At 42.0% G+C, this 18,973-nt stretch overlaps 1 protein-coding gene across 1 annotated transcript in view; it reads left to right on the top strand.

Annotated features, from left to right (window-relative positions):
* Window positions 1–18,973, top strand: part of NCKAP5 (NCK associated protein 5) — a gene marked incomplete at both ends in the record, with an annotated part of 891,793 nt that overhangs the window by 821,325 nt on the left and 51,495 nt on the right. Inside the window, 2 exons of the mRNA XM_080689066.1 lie at window positions 3,628–3,942; window positions 6,553–6,689. Of these exons, the coding sequence (XP_080545192.1) occupies window positions 3,628–3,942; window positions 6,553–6,689 (452 nt within the window). The remainder of the gene's footprint in view (window positions 1–3,627; window positions 3,943–6,552; window positions 6,690–18,973) is intronic.

Below are 18,973 nucleotides of genomic sequence, written 5' to 3' on the forward strand. Positions count from 1 at the left end.
AGGATGCATAGTCATCCTGCGTGGAGGGAGACACCTGAGTAGATTCAGGGCACTACAAAAGTAGACTTCAGCTGCAGAATGTGGAGCCCAGGAACTGAGCTGGAACTTGAGGCTCACACCAATTCCAGAGGAGACGCTGGATGCATCTCCTAGAAGCATCCAGGCTGTGCTATGATCCTTCTGCTCACATGGCTGTCTCAGTGACTATGAACTGAGCAGACCCCACTTTTGGGTTTACCTGTGCTTTGGGAAAAATCACTGTAGCTTGTTGGTTAAAGGCATGGTCTTTGTAGTCAAGCAAGTCTAAATTCAAGTCCAGGATTTTATTTCTGTCACATACCATTGAGCAAGTAGCTTAACCTTTTTGAGACCTGAATATTCATTTGTAAATGACAATAATAGCTCTTAACCTTATATGGTTATGAAGAGATGATTCAACAAAAGAAGCAAACTCCTGATAGTTATAATAAATAGCTATACTTGTAATGACCCATCTTTATGAAAGGAAAAGAGTCCCTAAGTATCCTAGCCTGCTGAGCAGCACACCATGAGTTCCTGGGAGTAAATTATTAGGGCAGACATCCCGGAATACACATGGTCTAAAACATTTCAGCTGTTAGGTTCTTTGAGACTTTAATCTCATTTCCAAAGACTGGGTCAGTTTTCGGAAGGATCTATTTACTCCTGTGTGAGTCTGAAATATTTCAGAGTTAGAGAATTGTCCCAAATATAACACATGAACTTGCTAAATCTGAAAAATGTTGTATATCAAGGCTAAAATGAAGAAAAGGCACAGAATTCCCAATAGCAGGGCATTTTGTTAATTCATTGACAATATCTTTCTATGTAAATAGCCAATCATTTCTCAAAAATGGCCATTCTGTAACAGTGAAGTCGCCATAATTGAGAAGAAAATGAACAGAAAAAATAATGAATAAATAATCTGTAGGCTAGTTGAAAGTAAAACTAAGTGGAGGCCCTGAAATGAGTTGGGCTAAAACACAGTCCTTACAATTCTGACAAAGAAAAGCACCTCTCAGACTGTAGCTTGTGAGTCAGGATTCCTGTACTTCATGGCCACATTCTCTGGTCTGTGGCATATAAGATGACGACGAGGGAAAATGACATTTGAGTCTTCCTGCTGAGCATCTCTGTGCAGACTGAAGCCTCTCCTGCAATGGAGGCTTCATCTTCTCAGTACTTCTAAAACCAAGCACCAAACTACTAGCACCTAAAAAAGCTACCATATGTCTGTTTTTACCTTGGTTTTAAGAAATTCCCAGAATTCTACTACCCATAGAAAAGAGGTTTTTAGGAAGAACTCAGGGGAATGGAGACATTCTGAGGTTGGATAATCCTCAAATGAGATAGGTTATGAAGGTGTTTAGGATGAACTATTTACCTATCATATGTCTACGAATGTGTAGTAAGTATAATAAGCACTTTGTATATACCGTTTATAGTTTTATTCCTTCTGGATATCTTACAGTGTGGTAGATGTCTTCTAAGGCCTAGGGATTTATTACTGAACATATTCTAATACTCATAGCAACCCTATAAAGAACATGAGAGCCCAAGAGGTTAAGGCAGTTCAGGGACTCTCACTGTAAGTTGTTGTCAGAGACCACACCACATGCCACTGTCTACCAAGCACGAAAGGCATAGTAGCTGATGATGTTCTTTTTTTATTGATTTTTAAAAAATATTTTGTGATACTGGGGATTGAACCCAGGGACATTCTACCACCAAGCTATACCCCCAACATTATTTTGTTTTTATTCTGAAGGAGGGCCTTGCTAAGTTGATGAGAGTCTCACCACTTTCTGAGGTTATCCTCAAACATGTGATCCTCCTGTCTCAGACTCCCAAGTACTGGGATTACAGGCACAAGCCCAACACCAGGCTTGATTATTTTATTAGTGTATTGTAATTATACATCAAAATGAGGTTCAACGTGATAAAAACACATATGCATGAAGCTCTTGGTATATCTTCCTCCACATCCCACTCCACTCCCCACTTTTCTCACCATACATATCCGTGAAATTGGTGGTGACACCTTCATATATTGCTGTGTATTATTTGAAGTATTTTCTTCCTCAGTCTTCCATCTTCTGCATCCTAACTCCCTCCATCATCCCTTTTGCTCTCCACATTATTTAAAATCCCTTATATTTCCTATAGTAATACTGAGCATAAATGTTTTCAATTCCCCAATTAAAATGCATAGACTGGCAAAGTAGATTAAAATAAAAATCAACCAGGTATGTGGTACACACCTGTAATGTCAGCTCTTGTGAGGCTGAGACAAGAGGATCACAGGTTTGAGGTTAGACTCATCAATGTAGCAATACTCTCAGCAACCTTGTGAAAATATATTTCAAATTTTAAAAAGGGCTAGGGGTATAACTTGAAGGTAGAAGTGCCCTGGGTTTAATCCCCAGTACCACAAAATAAAGAAAGAAAAAATTTAAAATCTAGCTGTTGTCTGTGAGAATCTTACCTTACAGGCTAAGATAAATGGAGACTAAAGGTAAAAATATGGAAAAACATATTCCTTGAAAACAGAACCCAAAAACAAGCAGGAGTAGGTACTCTTGTTAAGGATTTAATACAAAGATTCTCCACCAGGCCTAACACAGTGCTGGGCTGTGCCTCTTAACCCACTGTTAGACTTATACAATACTTATATGATGAGACTCAGGAAGTTTTGTTCCAAGTTTTTTTTGTATGAATAGAGACTTTCTGGGTGACATCCAGATCTTGGAAGCTGACTCCTCACCTTGGATAAACTGTACCACCAATTCAGAAATTAAATATGTAATAATTTTAATAAGTTTTGAATATAAAATTTTGGAAGATGGACCATACTTAACAGAACGTCAATTCAATCACAAATGTAGTAAAATCAGCTTAAGTTGTTCTAAATAATAGTGGTATCTCTGGGAGTGAGTGACAAAAAGTCCCAAGGATACTGGTAAGATTGTCACTACATAAAGTGAGGATGAAAGACAAAGTGGCGATTGGATGGAATGAAGCCAACATGATCAGTGATGCTATGATGGGCAAGGTACCCTTTGGAATGACCCTCGTGGCATGTGAATTACTGTCCTCACAGTCCAATTGAGGGGCCAGAGATTGAGTCAACTGCTGAATGGGTGATAATTCATGCACGAGACACACAATTACCACTGTCAGGACATCACTTCAATTACTGTTATGTGTGATTATTACTCATTTTATTTCAGCTAATAAATTTCCCCTAATTGAAGTCACCATATTCCCAGATTGAAATAAAGGATAATCAAAAATAATTGTTGGTCTCTAATGACTGTTCCTTTTCTATTATAACTTTAGAGGACCATCTAGGATATATTTGCATGGATGTTGCTGCCTGTAATGACTGCCCTCCTTACCTTTTCCTGCGAATGGGATAATTTTATGTTCACTGAAAGGTCTGTTTTAGACACTTCGCTGGAAATTTACTATTTCTAAATGTTTACTGTTTTTCTTATAAATTCTTCCTTCTGGTTGTCCTTTTTTCAACAGATCATATTCAAACGCCAACAATATTATTATCCTTTTCTGTGAGCCTTCTCTAATCCTCTCTCTGATTTTCTGTCTCAGAATCAAACTGCCAAATGAGAACCCTGGACAGTGGGATTGGAACCTTCCCACTTCCAGACTCGGGAAATCGCTCCACGGGACGGTACATGTGCCAGCCAGACTCCCCGGGGGACACTGAGCCCCTATTGCCTCTCCAGCCAGCCCCTTCCACAGCCTCTTCCATCAGAGCTCAAACCCTTGAACGAGAAGTGCCTTCCTCCACAGACAGCCAGCACACCACAGAGGCAGCCATTGTGCATTCCATTTCTGAGCCCATCATGGTGGCCAAGGGGATGCGGCCTCCACAGAGTCGTCTTCCCAAACAAGCCTCTTCAGGTAAAGGGTTCGTTGCCTTTTCAAGTGAGATTTTTTTTTTCTGCCCCTAGTAATGCACTTGCTTGAAAAAGAAGAAATGGAACACTTCCACCAGGAGACAAGAAGCCAGTGATCTCTGCCCAATGGAAATATAGATTTATGAAAACTCCTGCATGTTCTCCACCAAAGAGTAAAACACTGTCAATTTGAACTAGTACACACACATAAAAGGAAACAAGCGTGTAAGCACCAGTATATGAATATATGAATTGATTAAGGAAAAACACCATACCATCACATTCATGAAATTTTACCCTATAAAACTTAACTATGACCAATTTAGGCCCAAGACATAAATGTCACTAGAATGATGTTTGCCTCCTAACCAGAAACCATATGTCTTCTGACGTATTCCTATCCTATTCATGTATATTTATATGTTGGATTATAAAAGACAGTTTGATATGTCAGCAGTAGATTTTCTATTAATTACAGGTGAAAGCAGGGAGCCTTGCCATTGAGAAGTACTATCCTTCATGGCAGTCAATTTAAACAAGCTTTCATGACTAAAGACAGGGTCAGGCTAAGGGTCAAAGTTTTTATTGTTTCTTCAAGATTAAAAATATTTATGGCAGGCCAGGATGACACTAAATTTTAACATGTGTGGCTTCTGATGTGTGACAACATGCATAGGTATATGGCCTAGGTCTCTGAATTGAACACTTTCATTTATGATCAGATACAAGTCAAGATTATACTATAGGTTTGTGAGAAATTAGAACAGAAGATGGTTACTTAAACATCTTTGAATGAATGTATTGGGCAATTCCCAGGCTAAGAAGTTCTTCCTCCATACCATAATACCAACTGCCACGATTTTCATCATGAACTTCTGCTCACTCCAAGCCAAGACTATATATATTGGTGGTACTAGGGTTCCTAAAAACTCTTCTACCTCTGGGCTACACTCCCAGGCCCATTTTATATTTTTTTTATTTGGAAACAGGGTCTCTTAAGCAAGCGCGGCTGGCTTCCAACCAGCGTGATCCTCCTGTCTCTGCCTCCCAAACGCGGGGATTACAAGCATGTGCCACCACGTCCGGCCAAGACTATATTTTTAAAGTCTGTAGTGCATATTATTTTTTAAATAAATGCATCGGTAATTAATGGCACTGCCTCCAGAGACTCAGGGGCAAAGTCTTAGTTATAGATGATGTGCTCCATGCCTGGAAAGTCACATGTGTGACCTCAATTCAGCAGCGGGCTGCCGAGTAGACTCCATGATTAAACACTGTCATTATAATAAATTGAATAGAAACCTCAAGCCTTGAATTGCTTCATAAGAAGGGGAGAGGAAGGAGATTGTTTTCATCTCACTGCTAATATTCACTACACCAGGTTTTTAAGGGTTGTGTCTTAATTAAAGTGTCATGAAGAGTTGTAAAAAGTAGTATATGGTAGGGAGCAAGGTAAACATGCCACAGGATGCTTTGGGGTTGCCAGTGTGACACCCCTGGCCCAGAGGCAAGGCCAGTTTTCCAGTGCTTCTCTTTTCTCTATGCCCATTTGTTACTTGAGTAAAAAACGAGGGAGTGGAGACCCAGCATAACAGAAGGAAAATGGGATTAGATCTGCCTTTGTACAGTCACTTTCTGTTTAACATATACATTCAAATTGGTTTTTCTCTTATCCCCATCTTGAAAATGGAAGTAACTGTACCAATCCCACCGTGCAGATGAAAACACAATTATTTTGCTTCTCCTCACAAGCAAATGCTGCGGAGAGACTGTCACAGCATGCCCTACTGATAATCATTGAGGCTGGAGGATAATAACAGAGATTCTCCTTGCTGGCATGACGAAGGCATACACTCTGCAGGTTAATGTGCTGTTATGGGTAATGGGAAGCTTTCTTTAATCATTCTCTGCTAATTACACCCTGGCTACTCATAGTGTGGTCCATGGGCCAGAATCACCAGCACCACCTGGGAGCTCATCACAAATGCAGATGCACAGAACCCACCTACATCTACCAAATCAGCACAGCGCAGCTAATGTGTATGCATGTTAAACCCATTAAAGCTTGAGAAATACTGTCCAAAATATCTTTAAGAGCCTCTGAGCAAAGTTTCCTAGGCCACATTATTCAAAATGACCTTAATAGGAATTCTAAGGAAATAAGGATTCTCTGCTCAATTATATTTGGGCACATCTGCAAATGTGAATCATTTCTTGAAAAACTAAGATAATACCCATTAGCACAGTGAGGACCCTGGAAAGTCCTTCAAAATCTATAACTGGATTAATAACATTATTTGAGGAATAACCTCAGTGTTTCTTATGCTGTTTCCCTGCTGAACCCTTTCTAACCTAAAAACCCTCAATGTTCTGTGAAAAATTTTGAGTCAAGAGATAGCTTGCCTTAATGTCTCCAAAGTGGATATTCTCTATAGATTATGTATGCATAATTATGCAGATATTTTGGGTAGCACAGACATACAGGAGACAGAATGGCAGGAAAGCCAGCGTCACTGTATTCAGACCTCCTTCTTAGGTCTGTATGTCTTCATCTCTCCCTAAACTTGTAAAGCTGGCTTATGATTTTGATATATATTTTTTTTTCCTTATTTAGGAAGGACCAGTTTCCAAACACAAAATGAGGCAGGGCCAAAGCCTCAGACTTGCTCATCATTCGCGTACACAGAAGATACAATGGCAGATGAGCCACTTCCAGACTGGGGGAGCCAGGATGCTGCTGCTGAGACCCAGGTAAGCAGGCAGCCAAGGGAGGCGTGCTGCCCACCTGTTGGTCTTGATGGTGAAAGTGAACTCTGTTCACACTTTAGTGAGGGATGTCATTTTAAATCAAATGTGCTCTTGGTTTATTGAGTGAAACCAAGGCTCAGCCTTTCCCCTGAGATAATCATTAGGGAACGTGATGGGTGCTTGGGACCTTTGTTCTGAGGGATTCAGCATGCTTCTGATGTCCACCCAGACTCCTGAGATACACATCAGAATGCCCTCCCCTGATTCCACACTGTGGAGCAAGCATTTGCTCTCCCATGCCATAAAGGCATCATTGAGAAAGTTTTGCTTCTTTCATTATCTCAGCAGTTACTTTAATCTTTACCTTGCTCCTCTCAGATAAGGAAAGCATAAGGTATAATACGGTTCCTTTTATAGATGGATAAACTGAGACCTGGGTGGTCAAGCAACTTGCTAGGGTCGGTGATACCTGAGTTTCTTAGTCCCATCATTTTTACCATGCGTCTTTTATCCACATTGAGAAGGCAGACATAGGCCTCCTGACACGCGACTGGATCCAGGGGGAGCTCAGGGCTCTTCATTCACCCCTGGGTTTGCTTGCCATTCCCACCTCATTACCTCTTCTGGCCACTCACTGTTTCTTATCTCATCTCCTACCCACGCTTTGGTGGAACCTGGTGTGAGGTGGTAGAAGAATATATGGGTCAGTTACCAGAGCTTCCAGCCTTTCCTCAACTCTTCTCTTTTCTGCTACCTTGGACTCTCCCAAGGAGCCCCACCTCCATTTTTGCTAGAATTTCTACCATATTGAGGAACTGTCAAGACTCCTCACATCTGAGATCTCCTCCACCCAGTGCAGCTGAGTCTTCATTCAGTCTTGAGAACCTCAGTGTGGAAATGAGAATGGGACCAATAAGACTAGATTTTCTAGACCCGCAGCTCTATCTTACAGCAGAGGATACCAACTCCGGAAATATGCTGGACCAGGTTAAGGGTCTGAGGTAAAGCTCTTTAGACCTGAGTTTGGAACTGGGCTCTATGAATCCATGTCTAGTTTTTAGAATGACTGCTTCCACAGGAAGTGAGTGTGGCAGGCAAAAGAGTAAACTGTTCTATTTATTCTATCACACCTTAAACTTGAAACTGCTCAGGCTTCTCCTGATCAGTGATTCCCAAACTCGAGCTGATCAGAATCATCCGGAGAGCTACACATGGTGCCATGTGTCTCCCAGTGTCTGAGTTGGTATATATGGAGTGGGACCCAAACATTTCTACATATTTTCAGTTCTCTGATGTTGTTGCTGCCCCAGAGAACACACTTGGCAAAATATTTTTGCCTTTTCCCCAAAGGATTTTGAACTTGCTTTGGGGAACTGGAAAAATACCACAAAAGATGCTCAGAATTGGAGGTGGGAGACCAGATGAGACCCAACATTTGGTGGTTATGGCAAAGGTGTTTGAGTAATTCCAAGAAAACAAATATAAAATATATATTATATATATAAAGTATATAATATATATAATATATATTAAATATTATATATAATATATATTATATATATATTCAATCATATATATATATATATATATATATATATAGAGAGAGAGAGAGAGAGAGAGACAGAGAGAGAGAGACAGAGAGAGAGAGAGAGAGAGCGCCCATAAGGGATGTCTTCCTTCTACATACAATGGCCACAGTAGGCACGTCCACCAGTCACACATCTCTTCTCATCCTGCACCAGCTTTGCCAGGGGCAATCCTGACTTGACTGGAGAAACTCCTCTAGTCTCCTCGAAGCCTGCCTCACTGGCTTCTAGGTAGAGAGGGCTGGAAGCAAGAATTCACTTTATATCTCCACAACCCAGCTCAGTGTCTGGTTCAGTTAGTATTTGTTGAAGAGAGGGATGAAGGTTTGTGTCTCATCATACCCAGGAAGCATTCCTGGGGTCTTTTTGGAACTCTGGACACAGGGTTCCCTGGAAGTCAGTTTGTAGACTCGTTATCCTTCATGGACATAATCTCTGCTCGGTGACTAGTATGTATAGTATCTATCACTCTTATGCCAAAACCTAGCATACTGCTTGGCACCAAGTTGGTACTTAATAAATACTTGTTGAATGAGTAGGAAAGTAAATAAAAAAATTAAAGAATAAGAGAAATGATTGAATGCTTGAATTTACAACCTTATCTGAGAAAACTTATATACTACAATGTGTAATTCCCAATTAAATGACACCCTCTCAAATGAACTGGACCTATTCTAATTATTTACTTGAGCCATCTAGGATAGGTGGGATGTCTACAAAATCAGACTCTACAAAACAACAGTCTACAAAATCAAAGAGAGCTCCAAACACCCCTGACTCACCACACAGGAGTCATGGCCCCAAATCCAGTATTCCACTTGTGTGCATGAAGAGAAAAATTGTTCAGGCAGTGTCAACCACTTCAGCAATTGAGTGACATCTTTGGGGTCAGGCTATGTGTATTCATGAGCAGGAGGGGAACTGAGCCCCTCGACTCATGAACTGTCTGTGGATTGGAGAATTATATAGAGTCCACACTTGCTTACTTTTGTAAAGGTTACCTTCCTTTTGGGGGTGGGAGAAAGTTATAAATTTAGGCAAACATTTCTTCTTTAGTTCCCAAGGTTCAGTTGTTAATACTTTTTGATACTTGTACACCAATGATGAGATCAGTTAACCAAATAAGCCATTAAGCTTGTAACAGCTTCTCATAATATCAAGACCCTACAGAAAACTGTACAAAAATGTAGATTAGTTGATTAGAGTGTCATGCCCAAGCCTGGGACAAGGCAGAAAGCCTGTCATGACTTCAATATTGTAGAATCACTTCTGCAGCCCTGGTATTTAAATAGACTGTGCCATCTCTATGGGAGGCAGATAAACAAACAGAACAGTCATTCGTGGGTGGAGGGCAGGCTGGGCAGCAGGAATGGAGTTGTGCACACAGTCAGCCAGATGTGAACCCTCTCACATGCTTACTGGATGCCCTGCCCCATTCTGATTCATGTGTATGGTCCTAACAGTCTCATATTACTCATTCAGGACAAGGTGCCCAGAACGTGTGCATACTCTGCCATTGGTAGCAGTGATAGTGACAGTGACCCGGACTATGAAAATAATGGTTTTGGAGCTGGAAGGGGAAAGTTAGTGGAAGCAGTGCAGAACGCCAGCCCAGGTAACGCGCGCGGGCACCCTGGATGTGTGGGCTCCTCTCCCTGGGCAGCTGCTCACTGTGCTTTTCCCTGTGCTCGGCCCCACCCATCATGATTTTACATTTTCGCTCCATGTCTCTCTGGAGATCTAATTTTCTGGTATGTACAGAACATTGTCTATGCGCATCAATTTGTCTCTTGGTATAATCTTCGTGACATTACAGTGAAGTCTGCAAGGACTTTATTTCCAGATCTGGCACCTCTAAAACAGCTTCCAGTTGACTTATCTCAATAATAAAGGAATATCTGTAAAAATAACTTTGGTCTTAACTACATGCTTTGGCAAGTTAAATCATCCAGCGAGCCATGGATGGGTTTTCCGGGCTCTCTGCGAGCATCATGTTTTATGGCTCCAGACCTGTTAGCTGCACCATTATGTCCAGGTTTGCTCGGGAGGTTCAAACTCCCTAACTGTCTTTTTTTCTTTGAATCAGAGTTGGCAGTAGAAAAATCAGCATGCCCTGGCATTTAAAAATGTGTGTGTACAGATGGCACTTCCTGAGAGATATGAGGACAGGTGGCCCCTAACACAAATGTGATTTGGGGTCTGCTCTTCCTCTAACATGCTCTGGGTTGTCAGTAATATCTTAATAATGGAAAGTCATTCTTTCCTATTAATCAACTTTTCCACAAATACTAATTTAGAGATTATATGATGTAATCATAATTTTCTTTTTTAAGACAAGATTTATGTATTGCTTTAGTGAAAAATGTAATCTGGCAACCTGTGTGTTTTCCATTTTCAGAGTCTTGCATTTGTAATGGAGTGGGATAAGAGTGGCATATAAAAATAGTCCATTAATTTTTTAATTGAGATTTTATTTAGTAAGTGTGGGGACCACATTGAATCTTTTATATTTTATTGGTGCATTGTAATTATACATCATAGTGAGGTTCAAATGATATCAATGTTCACTCACACAGCATTTGGTGTGTTTTTTTAAAGATCCTTCCTCACTCGCCCCTCCTTAACCATACACCTAGTGAGACTGGTGCTGATATCTTCATATATAGATATTCTGGTCAGCACTCTCACAGCTATAATCTCTGTAACTTAGAGGAAGCTATAATCTCTGTAACTCAGAGGAAGAAAGATTTATTTTCTTACAGCTTCAAGTTCAGTCCATGTGAGGCTTGGGACTGAGGATCTCAGGGCACAGCAGCAAGAAGTGGAGAGGGAGAGCACATGGACACGGCTTACATCATGGAGGCCGGAAGACAGAGAGAGAGAAAGGGGGGAGGAGGGACCATTTATAAGGTCCCCAAGGCCACACCCACAGGAACATAGCCCCCTCAGCCACACTCTACCAGTCTTGGCCACGACCCTGATAAGTCCATTAAAATGGCTTTATTCAGTGCTGGGATTACAACCTTCGATTATATCAGCTCTAAATATTAATAAGTGAGCTCTTTAAGGGACATTTTATATCTATATAAGGAATATATAGAGCTATAGAGAGATAGATACAGAGAATTGTTTGAACTGTTTCCCTCATCAAATCTTCCTTTTCCCTTCCCTCCCCCAATCTCCTTCCACTATTTTACTGACCTCGACCTCTCATCTCAGTTATCTAAAGTCCCCTTCGTTTCCTATTTTCTTTCTTCCACATATGAGAGAAAACATACAACCCTTGACTTTCTGAGACTGGATAATCTAATTTAGTTCCATTTTCTTTAGTTCCATCCATTTTCCTACAAATCACATAATTTTGTTCTTGATTCACCCTTTATTGAGTCCATCGCTTTATTCCTTGCTTCTTGAGAGTTATCAAAGAAACAGAACCAATGGTTGAATCATACAAAGGCTTACAGTCTTTGCTTTCTGCTGCTATAACAGAATACTTGGGGCAGTTCCAGAGCCTAAGAGCATGGTCCCAGTATGCTTCTAATGAGGATCTCATGGTAGAAATGAAGGAAACGCATATGCAGAACAGGGGTGACAAAAGAGAAGAAGCTGACTTGCTTTATAACCATCCACTCTCATGATAACTAATCCATTCCCTCAAGAGCTACAGTAATCCTTTCATGAGTGCAGATCCATCATAACTCCAAATGATTCTTAAGAAGGCCCTACCACCTCTCAACACCATTGCATTGGAAACAAGCACCAATAAAGAGTATTGGTGGGGAAAAACCATATTCAAATCATTGCATTCACCAAGAAGCAGGTGGCAAATGCCCCTGATATTTTAGTCAGTCATCCTGTTGGCTTTCTGTGGTTCTTCAGTGTCTCTCCAGTTGTAACAAGGAAGGAGATGTAGAGACCATTTTTAGGGGCTTGCCCAGTGAGGACACCTGGGACCAGGTGAGCTTCTATTTCACGCTCTTCCTTGAGTTCAATGTGTGCCCACAGTGAGTTGCCGCACCAGCCATCCTCTGCCCATCAGGAAAGACTCCTACACCTGTCTAGCTCTCTAAAGATATTTATTCATTATTGAGCAAATATTTATTGAAGACCTCCTGGGGTCATTTTTCCAGAGGTCAGTAAATGGACAGAGATTTCCATCATATAACAGATACAATGAATAAGTAAACATATACAGTTCACAGGAATAGCCTGACTCCTAATTTAATTAAAGTCCAACCAGACTCAGTAACAGATGAGGTGGTAGTGAAAGAGCAAGTGGCCAGGCTGACTGCAGGATGGAGTCTGTCAGCATCAAGTCCTAGAGGTGCTGGGCACTGCCATGGGGAAGGCGGAAGTTGGAGGCCAGGGAGACCGAGGTAGGCTTCATGTGGGCAGCTACATTTGAGGTGTCATGAAACCTGTGAGTGCAGGTGGTGAGAGGCAATGAACTGGGCGAGAGTGGAGCTCAGGCCAGGTCAGTCTGGATATGTGAAATTGAGTGGGAACACATTTTAAAGCCATGGAATGAAAAGAGATCATGAGGGGGAAGAGACCCCTGTCCTTCTACCTCAAGGTCAGGAGGAAGGGCGGACACAGCAAAGGAGACAACTGACGGGAGCACACAGGGAGGAGGGAGGCGGACGGAGTCATAGAAGTGTGGAGTCATAGAAGCTAAGTGAAGAGCGTGCAGTTGCCCTCCAAAACTGGTTTCTCCATCCACAGACCCAGCCAACCACAGATCGAAAGTAACTGGGGAAAAAAATTGCATCTGTACTGAACATGTACATGAACTTTCCTTTGCTGTTACTCCCTAAAGAATAGAGTATAGCAACTATTTGCATCACATAAGGGAGGATGTGTAGAGAGCATTGTAAATACTATGCCGCTTCTCTAAGCGACCAAAGCATGTGCTAGGCATCTTGCAACCAGTCCCAAGACTGAAGGACTGCTTCACATCACGTAGGAGTTCCATGCGTCTATATGCTGTGTATCACTAACACAAGAGGCACAGGCTTCCTGTTTGATCCTGTCCCTCCGTCTGGCTGTGGGGTTCCAGTGGGTGGGGACAGAGGAAATAGAAATAGAAGAGAAGGGATGATCTAACGGCAATTTGGAAATGTATTGGAAAAGGATTAAGACTGAGACAAATTTTCTGAATTCAAATGAGAGAGTACTTGCGTCTGAGGGAGCTTACTCAGAGGCTCAGATTTTAACACACAGTCCAAATGTTGCAGCACTGGGTTATGGCTTTGGGTCCAGGAGAATGGAAAACTTGCTTCTCAAACTATTTTTAGTTTCCCTGAAAAATGGAGAACCACCATGAGTTTCTTTCCTTTATACATTCACTTTTCTCATCCTAGTCCCTTCAACCACAGCAAATCCTCCTTTGAGAGGAGCAGGCTTATTTTATTATGCGGCTTTATCTTCTGGGCAAATAGTGCTCCTTACAAGAAGATGCTGAGGTCAATAAGCAGTAAAGCCAGTAGACAGTCCTTCCCTCTACCACAGTGCCTGTTCTCTGCCTTTAAAAGTGGACTTGTTGCCAGAGACTGTCATCTGCAAACAACAAACTGGGCACCAGCCACCCCAGCTGATGCTGGTGCTACCAGGATGAGAAGTGCTCCCCGCAGGCCACCAACCCGGCTGTGTGTGTGCACTGCTCCTAACAAGCCCTAAAAAGGGAGGTTTAGGTTGGACACATGACCACTGACATTTTTTTCTTTTTTTTCTTTGTTGTTGTGGTACTATATAGTGAATCCAGGTTTATTCTACCTCTGAATTATACCCCAGTCCTTTTGTATTGCTTATTTTATTTTTTTATTTTATTTTATTCTTTTTTTGGTGGTGGTGGTGGTACTGGGGTTCCTGGAAACCCTTTTACCTCCAGGCTACACTCCCAGACCTATTTTCTATTTTTATTTGGAAACGGGGTCTCTTAAGACAGCACGGCTGACTTCGAACCTGCGCGATCCTCCTGTCTCCGCCTCCCAAGTGCGGGGATTACAAGTGTGTGCCACCATGCCCAGCATATACTGCTTATTTTAAAAGAGGGTGTCTGCTGGGCATGGCGGTGCATGCTTGTAATTCCAGCATTCAGGAGGCTGAGACCAGAGGATCCCAGTTTGTGGACAGCCTCTGCTACTTAGCGAGGCCCTTCACAACTCAGTGAGACTCTGATTCAAAAATAAAAAGACTAAAAAAGTAGGGCTGGGGGTATAACTCAGAGGTGCAATGTCCCTGGGTTCTATTTCCAATATCGCAAAAAAAAAAAAGAGGGTCTCACTCAGTTGCTGAGAGCCTCACTAAGTTGCTAAAGCTAGCTTTGAATGTGCAGTCCTCCTGTCTCAGCTTCCCAAGTGCTGAGATTACAGGTGTGTGCCATCATACTTGGATACCCTGATGTTTTATTATTTTATCTTTTTATTTTATTTTATTTTATTTTTGCGGTACTGGGGATGGAACCCAGGGGCATTTTATGTCTGAGCTACACCTCCAGCCCTATTTTTTAGTCTTTTTTATTTTTTCAACAGGGTCTCACTGAGTTGAGAAGGGCCTCGCTAAGTAGCTGAGGCTGTCTGTGAACCACTATTCTCTGGTCTCAGCCTCCTGAATGCAGGGATTACAAGTGTGCCCACCACACCCGGCTTAACCTTATGTTATAAATTGTTGGCAAAGTTGGTGTAAAAAAGAAGAAACAAGAAAAATGAAAGGAATATGTGCCTTGAGTCACTGGTGGAGATTCGATTGCCCTAGGTCACAGCTCTGACTTGCTTTTAACACATACACCTATGAACACAAGACAGGCTATCCTAGCCCTGCATTCCCTCTTTAAATAACAGGGTTTGTAATAGAGATCTCCACCTGCAAAATGGAATTTGCCAGTAGATCCTGAAGCTTACTGGGTGTTTGCCAAGATAGTTGCCCTTTTCTATAACACGCCCTTTCTCCCTGGTTCCTTGAAAATTCCCTTGGACAGGGAAGGACAATTGATAACAGCAATCTGTCCTCTAGCCACCTCTCACCTGTGCCCTACAACCCCCACCCAAGGAGCCTGCTCACTCCCTGGCCGCTCTCTCTGGTTGGGGCAGTGTTCTATTCACCCTGGTTTCCTTTGTTTCTTTGCAGCACAGGGAATGTGGTGAAAGAGACCTACTTGCTAAAACCCTGCCATGGGCTCCTAAAAAACTAAAGTAAATGCACATCTTTTGTTTCAAAGTTATTTTTTTAGCTTGATTTTTTTAAATGTCCCTAGAGTCCATGTTATTAGTGCAGTCAGTGGTGAAAGGAGAATTTGGGAGCTGGGTAGGTGGCCCAGAAGGGGAGGGAGTGGATGGAAGTAACTCTGTGGCTTTGCTTCAACAAAGCTAACCAATTTAATTTGCCAAAATGGACAAAACAAATGTTTTGTTTCCTTCCCCCTCCCTCAGGCAAGGCCTCTGAAAAGGCATGCACAGCAGACAGAGGAAGGAAGGTGGAAGATAGAACCCAGTGTAGGATGAGGGCAATACTGAGTGGAGTGGCAGCAGTACATCTCATCTCTGGATGCAGGGAGAGAGGGAAGAGAGCCTCACCCCTGGGTGAACCCCTGAACCTGGTTCATTAAAAGTAGAATAAGAATCTCTGCCCAAGACACCTCCCTCAGGTTTCTGGTTCTATTGACTGACCACCATCATCACCAACTGTGTTAGCTTTACATTACTATAACAAAATACTTGAGACAATTATCTCATAAAAAGAGAAGGTTTCAGTTCATGATCTGCCAACCCTGTTACTTTGAGGATGGAGGTGAGGAAGCATATCCTTGTGGGAAGTGTAGGGTAAAGCAAAACTATTTACTCCATGGCTTGGGCATGAAAGAGAGGAAGAAGAAGAAACTAGGGTCTCACTATCCTCTTCTTTTTTTTTACTCTTTCATTGCTGGGAATTGAACCCAGCACCTCACACATACACATGCCCCCTTCAGGGGCATACCCCCAGTGATCTAAGGCACTAAGAGGTGGATTAAGCTCTACCTTTAAAGTTTTCACCACCTCCCAACAGTACTGAGGTGAAGACAAAGCCTTTGTCACATGGTCCTTGGAGTAGATTCCAGGTCATACTGTTAACACTGACCTTACCAGCTTGGACAAAACCCCAAACTTGAAGTCTTACCAATTTCTGCCCCCATATTGGATCTCTTTTTTCTCCTGTAGTTATGGAAATAAGAACAAGATAAAATACCTACTCAGCAGTGAAGAAAGATTTCTCTAAGCAAGAGAGTAGGAGGAGCGGGTAAGGAAACTCATAGATCAGTGTTTTAATCCACACAAAGGCAAAGTGTCATTTAAAGGTAAGGGGAGAGAAGGTAGGCTTTTACGTAATAAGTAGGACTTTTACTTATGACTTTTCTGAGGAAGGGCTGGGCTTCTCTCCTGATGGGGAACCACCTTCCTTAATCCTTATACCAACCAGTTTCCATCTGTATAGAAAGCAGATGGGACCAAGATGACGCTACCAGGCAGGAATGTTACCGGGAGAATGTGTTGCAGTGGGTGGTGATGAGTCTGGGGGAGATGCAGGAAAACAACATGGTCTTTCTTGTGGCTGAAACTGGTTTTTCTGAGTTCCATCATGATCCTGCCCCACCGAAGCAGCAGGGGGCAAGAATGTCTGCATGGTTGTTTAGTTGGGTGTTTGTTTAAACTGAAGGCTGGTTAACCAAAGGGATTGTTTTTTCTCTGGGTTTCAGAGAATATTTGCCTGGTGACCGAACCCCTTTTCTTCTCTCTAGAAATCTGCTTTACTTCCCAGGTTCTCTATCTTAACTGAACGCCCCATCATTCTTTCAGGAATACCAACAATGAAGCTAGCTGTCTCGACTCTTGCTTGTCTGTCTCTGCATGTTCTGGCTTTCCCCAAGGCCTGAGTCCTCCCTCCCAGAATCCTCTCAACTCTGTGCCCTCTCTAGCTCCTCCATCACGGCTTCAGTCCAGGCCTCAGCTGGTTTGCACAGCACACTGCTACTATCTGCCCCAGTCAACCCACTGCTGGTCCCATCCCCCTACAGCAGGTTGTCCATGCTGCCCTGGAACCCCATCATGTTCCTTTGCTTACACCCCAGCAGTGGTTCTCCATCAGTCTCTCAGGTGTGTACTTAACTTCAAACTCATCCATTGCCCACATCAGATATGTGCACTTTTCTGTGTGTCAATCATACCTCAGTAAGATGATTTAGAAAACCAAGGGAGCCGGGCGTAATCCCAGCATTTGGGAGGCTGAGACCAGAAGATCAGGGTTTGCAGACAGCCTCAGCTACTTAGTGAGGACCTTTGCGACTCAATGAGACCCTGTTTCAAAATAAAGAATTAAAAATATGGCTGAGAGTGTAGCTCGGAGGTAAAATGCCCCTGGGTTCCATTCCCACAAAAATAAATAAATAAATAAATAAATAAATAAATAAATAAATAGTAAAAAAAAAAAGTGGGGGTATAGCTCAGAGGTAGAATGCCCCTGGGGTTCCATCTCTGGTACCACCCCCCCCAAAAAAAAAAACCAAGAGGCAGCAAGAGCAAAGTGAGGGCACACCAGGTTGTCCTTTTGCCTTGGGACTGCGATGGGAAGATCTGAGAGCAGAGCTAGGTACTTCAAATTTATGTGCCCCTTAGCATTAGCAACAAGGCAGTAGAGGGTTAAATCTTCATTTGCATAAGCATTTGCTGATCTCAGAGGCCTTCTGGATTAAGTATATTTTTTTGCTGCTTTCCTGTGGAATCTATTGTATGTTTATTCTTCACTGAGCCCATATATTCCCTTAATACTGCACACAATTGAATCACTCAAATTCCACTCTATTGAATTCAATTTGCCTATTTCGACAGACAAGTTTATTTTTAAGGATCAGATATCTTTATTCATAAGTTTTTCTCATACATTCATCATAGGAACTTTATATATATAAAGGAGATGTTTTGTCTTGATTTTATAGATGAGGGCACCAAGTACTGTAATCAGGCTAACAGTAACTTTCTCAAAGTTCACACACCTAAATTTACTTGATGGACTCTTAAAGGATTCAGATTCCTGTACCCCTTCTCCCTTCCACCAACAAACCTAATGCAAAACCTGAATCTCAATAAAATTTTGTTTATCGAATAAATGAATGCCTGGCTCATGAGCCAATTCATTAATGCTGATTCAATGGTATTCTGAAATATTTCTAGTAAAATGGTAATTCTTGCACACGTTAAAATTTTAAAATTGTCATCTTGCAAATTTAAAAAAGAAAATCCAATCTTCTCTTACAAGAACCACAAAGCCTTGTCTTTTCCTCTCAGCCTCAGTGTGTGTGTGTGTGTGTGTGTGTGTGTGTGTGTAACTTTCTGTCTTAAACTTTATGTATCATTAAAATGCCTGCTATGTCCTGAACACAAGAGGCATCTGGTGGCGTCTACATCTTTGCTCTCGCGGTCCTGTCTCCCTGGAGTAGCTTTCATGTTATAGTCTTCTCTAGCATTTCACCTAACCCTATTTGGTCTCTAAGGCTTAATTCAGTCTTTAGCTCTTACAGGAAGTCTTCCAGGATATCCCTTCCTCCCCACCCCATCGCCTAGTTACTCCTCTGTCTGTAAGACCCTGTACTCATTTTTGTCACTTGCCTTAATGTTATACTTATTTCTTTGCATGTTCAGCTCCCTCATTAGAGCCATGATTGATTCTCATTCA

Source organism: Muscardinus avellanarius (assembly GCF_963383645.1).
Source record: "Muscardinus avellanarius genome assembly, chromosome: 2".
Classification (NCBI taxonomy): Eukaryota; Metazoa; Chordata; class Mammalia; order Rodentia; family Gliridae; genus Muscardinus; species Muscardinus avellanarius.